This window comes from Penaeus monodon, chromosome 13 (assembly GCF_015228065.2).
Source record: "Penaeus monodon isolate SGIC_2016 chromosome 13, NSTDA_Pmon_1, whole genome shotgun sequence".
NCBI lineage: Eukaryota > Metazoa > Arthropoda > Malacostraca > Decapoda > Penaeidae > Penaeus > Penaeus monodon.
The window spans coordinates 48,693,380-48,700,186 of NC_051398.1; the positions used below are offsets into that span (position 1 = coordinate 48,693,380).

Consider the following 6,807-nt stretch of genomic DNA (forward strand, 5'->3'; position numbering starts at 1 on the left):
TTGGCCCAGGTCTAATTGTACTGTGGTTAATATACTTAACTTGAACTGTGACCTGGGCTGGCCGAATAAAAGTTATGTTTCAGGAAATAAGGTCAAACTGTTGTATCACCGGAAGTGATGTCATGAATCTTGAGGATCCGCGGCTTTAAAGGGCCTTCGGTGAGGTCCATGTGTGTGTGTGTGCGTGTGTGCATATATATACTTAAATATATATATATATATGTACATATTACCTACATATATATGTATATATTTCAGGAAATGATATTTGGAAGTTGTGTAGAGTGAGGTAGATATACCCGATACCTGGATGTTCATTCTCATAGATTGAATGTTCTACATCTATATATATGTATATATATGTATGTGTCTGTATATGGAAGAAAAACCCACAATACAATTCCATCTTCAGACCTGTAGATGGAATCCAGGTGGATTTCGAAACTGTAGTCTCACTTTCAATAAATCTAGTTTTTGCATTGTGGGATTTTCTTCCATTGTATCAGCACGGAAGAGTGTTTTGCTATTCATGTCTGTATATATATATGTGTATGTATGTATATATATATGTATATATATATGTATGTATGTATATATATATGTATGTGTTTATATATATATATATATATATATATATATATATATGTATATATATGTATGTATTTATATATATGTATGTATGTATATGTAAGTATCAATCAATCAATAACGGTATGCTCATGCTTGAGCAGCCGTGGACCTCTCCACCATCCTTCGCCACTAAACTCGATCTTACGCTTTTCTTTCCACTTATACCATCGACAGCCCGCAAATATCTTTGATATTGTCGCTCAGTCTTGTCTTTGGTTTGCCTCTTCCTCTGTTTCCTATCACCATCCCTGTCAGCAAGTTTTTCTCAATACTTTTACTTCTCATTACATGACCAATAAACTTTAATTTTCTCTTGTTCAAGATGTCCAAAAGTCGGTCTTTACAATTTATTTTTCTCAGCACTTCATCATTCGTCTTCTTCTCTGTCCAGCTAATACGCAGTACTCGTCTGTAACACCACATTTCAAAACTATTGATCTTTTTCTTGTCTATCTACTTCAACACCCAACACTCAGAACCATATGATGCAATTGGGAAAACTAATGAGTTCAATAACCTCAGCTTTGTCCGTAAGGTAATGCTTCGGTCTTTCCAGATGTTATTGAGAGCAACTGTGGCGCTTTTGGCAATGGTAATTCTTCTTTTTATCTCCGGTGAATCATCATATGTATTAGTTAAAACAGCTCCAAGATAAGTGAACTCTTTCACATTTTCCACAAATCATTCCATTGATTGTAACATGTTCATCATTGTTCATTGCCGGTTATCTTTGAATCTTCATGATCTTAGTTTTCTTGGCATAAGAAATAAGCCAGCCTTTTCGCTTGCTTCTCTAACTTTATCTAGTAGTTGTTGTAGTTCAGTGATACTGCTGGCAATCAAAACTATATCATCGGCGTACCTCAGATTTGATCTTTTGTATCCTCCAACATCCACAGTTCCTTCAAAATTCTCTAGAGCACCTCTCATAATTGTTTCAGAATATATATTAAAGAGGTGCGGAGATAGAATGCAACCCTGTCGTACTCCTTGTTTGACTTCGAACCATTCTGTTAACCCATAAGTGGTTCTTACAGCTGCTTGTTGTTGGTCATACAAGGCTTTTATTAATTGGATGATGTGTTTTGGAAACTTCATATCGTACATGTTATTCCAGAGGATATCGTGATCAACAGTATCGAAAGCTTTCACATAATCGATGAAACACAGGTATAGGTCTTTTTGATGTTCTCTGTTTTTCTCTATGATCAATTTTAAATTTAGAATCTGGTTTCTGGTACCTTTTCCAGGGCGAAAACCTGCTTGTTCGTCTGCAATTTCCTCTCTTAACTTCAACTTCATTCTTTCAGCAATAATTTTCAACAAAATTTTGCTGCTGTGACTTATTAAGGCAATTGTCCCTATTATTGTTGCATTGGAGTGCGTCACCGTTTTTAGGTATGGGAGTAAAGACTGATTTTACCCAGTCTTCTGGCCATTTTCTTTTCATTCCATATTTTTGTACAGAGGGTGTAGAAGAAGTATTCAACACTTTCGCCAGCATTCTTATTAGTTCTGCTGTTATTTCATCTATTCCGGGGCTCTTGTTATTCTTTACTTCTTTTATGGCTTTTATAACTTCGTCCAGCAGTGGCGGTGGTTCATCCTCGCTGTCATTGAGTCTAATTAATGTTGTTGTTAGATTTTTATTCTTTTTGTATAAGTTGGAACAATATTGATTCCATCTATCTTTGACTTCTTTTCCATCACATAAAACAGTCCATCTTCAGTTTTTGATAGTGTCCCATTGTAGGTTTAAATTTTCGTGTGATGTTTCGTACTCCTTGGTAGAGTTCTTTAGTTGTCTTATTGATAGAACAGTTTTTCAATTCTCTGGCAATGTTCATTTAAATATTTTTCCTTATCTTGTCGCAATAATCTTTGAATTTTTGTATTTTGTTTTTTGTAAATTACTTTTTCAACTGGATTATTGATACCTTTTTATTTTAGGCATCTTCTTGTTTCAATTTCACTTAGTGTTTTTTCAGATATCCAGGGGGAATTTGTCTTTTTCTTTTTGGCGATAGTTTCTTAAGCAGTGCTCAGCAGTTCTTTTCCTTCTTCCCACAACTCATTTGGTGTTTTATCATCTTCACATTGATTGAGTATTTCAAATTTGTTTGACACTGCAATTCTGTAATTGTTATCAAGAGTTTTGTAGTCGAGCTTTAGAGGTGGTGTTGGACGCTCCATCTTTTTGAGTCTTATTTAAAGTCGATAGTTAGTAGTTGGTGGTCACTGTTGCAGTCGGCACCAGGTCTTGTTTTTCGAATTTTTTATGCAACTCTTCCATTTTTGGTTCAGCACAATGTAGTCAATTTGGTTGCGTGTTCTTTTGTCTGGTGAAAACCACGTGTACAAGTGTCTTGGGTGGTGTTGGAACAATGTATTGGCTATAACTAAATTATTTGTACTACAGAATTCAATAAAATCTTTACCTCTTTCATTTATATCTCCAAGGCCGAATTTTCCACAGGTGTCATTTTTTAGATTATTTTTTCCTACTTTGGCGTTGAGGTCTCCCATGATTATTTTTACATCTCTGTTAGGGATTGTGTCTAAAGTATCTTGGAGAGAGTTATAAAAAATTCCATTTCTTCATCACTTGCAATATTGGTTGGTGCGTAGCATTGTATGATACTAATATTATGAGGTTTTGCTTGTATTCTGACTTTTAAAATGCGATCATTTATTGGGCTGTACCCAATTAGTGCATTTGCAGTTTTTTTTCGTGAGAATCATAGCAACTCCGTGACTATAATTTCCTTCTTTTCCAGAAAAAAGAACTGTCTTGTTTTCTTTAGTTTTGAAACTTCCATTACTTTTCCAATTGGTCTCACTGATTCCTAGTATTTGAATGTTGTATCTATCCATTTCGTTACAGACAGTATGTAATTTAACCCATCTCTTTCATTTTCCTTACGTTCCACGTTCCGATTTTTAATGTGTTTCTTAATTGGACCTGTTTTCTTTATCTTCTTTGTCTTCCAGATGCATATTTAACATTGTCAGCCTGGTTGCCCACTAACTAACGCGCCCCTTGATAACCCACGCGACGGGCGATGTGGTATGAATTATCGTTTCTGTATTTAATCATTGGTGTAGAGGTTTGTCAGGAGAAAATAAAAGTTGAGTGGAATCCCCCAGGCTCCTTCTCAACTCGCAGTCTCCAACTAATTAGGAGGAACTATCTCTGCCGCTTTTAAAACAGTTACATTGTAATACGCCAGACATATTATTTGGTGAAACCAGTATCATAGAACTGAGGTGTTTTCACCAGATATCCACTGCCCTGCTGCCGACAGTTTCACCGCAACCCTGGTATAGGGAGCTAATAGGGTGCTATCCTTGTTCAAGGGCACCCTAGGGTGCAGTTTATTGTCTTACCCAGGACAAATATGTAAGTATATATATGTATATATATATGTATATATATATATATATATATATATATATATATATATATATATATAAAAGAAAGATGTAGAACATTCAATCTTTGAGAATAAACATCCCGGTTTCGGGTATATTTACCTCCTACACAACCTCCCAATATAATTTCCTGAAGTATTTACAGCAACTTGGAATGAGCACTGCTGTGGACTGACCCGATTTAACAAGGAAACTTTTGCGACCTGATATTAACGCAGATGAAATCAACGTAGGACAAATTCTTACCTGTGACATCCACTATCCCTAAGTGACACGGGTATTCTTATGTGACACCACTATTTCTAAAATGAATCCGATATTGTTACATGGCATTGTTGTTCTTAAGTAACACTGATATCCTAAAGTGACACCGATATTTTTGTTTAAATGACACCGCTACATTCAAGGGACACCAATGCACCCGTAGCCTCAAATGACACTGAAATCCCATACCCTTAAATGACACTGAAATTCCATACCCTTAAATGACACTGAAATTCTATATCCTTAAATGACACTGAAATCCCATACCCTTAAATGACACTGACATCCCATACCCTTAAATGACACTGACATCCTCAAGGAAGGAACAAGCCTCCTTAATAAATCGGAAGCAAATGAGGTCCTTCGCTAAGAGCGTTGAGGATATAAGGAAGACAATTTGATGAAACTCAGAGACACAGAGAGAAATAAGATAAACCGCTCTACTTCGATGTGTTAATAACTTCTTTTCGGGTTGATATGGAACGTGTATTTTTTTTTTTTTTTTTTTTTTTACTTAAATTTGTGGATGGGTATATTTCATGGTGATTTATGGTAGGAGAATTAATGGATGATTTTAGTATATGGTAATGGATCTTAAAGGTTTCAGGAACTCTACCACATGGATTATAGCAAGAATATAGTTTTACCCTTTCGGGATCTTCATGGTGAAAACTGGAGGTAAGAATATGTATAAAGCTTTCCATTTTCCTCTCAGTTCTTTTCAACCAAAATTTCTCCCTTTTATGTTTACAAAATCTTTCTTTTACATCATTCTCATTCCAGAAGATTTTGTGATTCTCTTCGTTCCAGCAACTTCAGATAAAACAGTATCTTTTCTTTGCCTTCTTGCAGGTATTCTAAACCTCGGGGTGAATTTACTGCCGTGGAGACTCCCTTGACACCACCACCATCGCCGCAGTTGCCTTCGTCGCCACCAGGATCCCCATTCACGCCCTCGCCAACGCCTCCTAGTCCTCGCCTCTCACGCCCCCGAAATCCTATTCTCCAGCGCCTCCTCACTGTAGGATCTCGACCGCCCAGTGCGTCCTCCTCCTTCGTCGCCTTAAACAGTTTCTTCCTCCTTCATCGCCTTCACTGTTCCTCCTCCTTCATCTCCTTAAGCTGTTTCTCCTCCTTCATCGCCTTCTTCTGTTCTTCCTCATTCATCGCCTTCTGCTGTTCTTCCTCCTTCGTCACCTTCTCCTCCCTTTCCTCCCGGGCCTTCAAGCGACGCCTTTCCTGTCCAAAGTCGTTCTCGTCAGTTTTCCTCCTCTGCGTCAAGACCCTGGTGCATGACGCCGCTGGTTGGGGTGTCCTACGTCCTACGTTCCATTTCATCATCTTGTCTACGTTCGTCATTTTGTTATATTACACAAGGCTTTGTTCTTACTGTTAGCATATCCAATATATCTATAATTTCTGTGTTATATTCTTTTATTTCCCCGCCCTCTATTGGGGATAATGCTTCAGAAATGTCTTACTGAAAGGAAGTCCATAATGGTTTCTCGGTTCTCGTAGTGAAGCTGCCTGGATTATATACAGGACATCGACACATTCATAAATGACATTAACAAGCTAAGGCATCTATAGAGAAGCATTCTGTTCGAAACTGCAGGACTCATGTAAATAATTCCATAGATTTTAAAGGGAATAAGCGATTGTATGAAATATATAACAACCGCAAAAAGAGATGAAACTGAATAGTGCATTCTTTATCAGACGAACAGATAACTAATGAGGAGTTCGAAACGTCACGATTCAGTTTTCTTTTTCATCTTTGCTTACAAGTTATTGTGTTTGTGTTCAAGGACACTTTTCCCTTTCCTCTACGTCTCTCCTTCGCCTTTTTTCCGAATCTCTTCGGCTAAATACTGCCTCTTTATGACACTCTTTATCCTAACATCCTAACCTCTCTTATCAAATTCTGGAAGAATTCGGCAAATCGAATCATTCATCTGAACAGTAGTTTGAGACAGTCAGGTTCTGTGTTCATTCGGATATACATACATGTGTATATATATATGTATATATATATATATATATATATATATATATATATATATATATATATATATATATATATATATATATATATACATAATATATATATATATATATATTATATATATATACATATATATATATATATATATATATTATATATATATATATATATTATATATATATATATATATATATGTATGTATATATATATATATATATATATATATATATATATATACACATGTATGTATATCCGAATGAACACAGAACCTGACTGTCTCAAACTACTGTTCAGATGAATGATTCGATTTGCCGAATTCTTCCAGAATTTGATAAGAGAGGTTAGGATGTTAGGATAAAGAGTGTCATAAAGAGGCAGTATTTAGCCGAAGAGATTCGGAAAAAAGGCGAAGGAGAGACGTAGAGGAAAGGGAAAAGTGTCCTTGAACACAAACACAATAACTTGTAAGCAAAGAT

At 36.0% G+C, this 6,807-nt stretch overlaps 1 protein-coding gene across 1 annotated transcript in view; it reads left to right on the top strand.

The window, feature by feature from the left end:
* LOC119579968 overlaps positions 1 to 5,844 on the top strand; it is a 14,232-nt gene extending 8,388 nt beyond the window's left edge. The window contains exons 5-7 of the mRNA XM_037927811.1: positions 4,934 to 5,004; positions 5,179 to 5,347; positions 5,797 to 5,844. Coding sequence (XP_037783739.1) covers positions 4,934 to 5,004; positions 5,179 to 5,347; positions 5,797 to 5,844 — 288 coding nt within the window. The remainder of the gene's footprint in view (positions 1 to 4,933; positions 5,005 to 5,178; positions 5,348 to 5,796) is intronic.
* Positions 5,845 to 6,807: the final 963 nt, after the last annotated feature.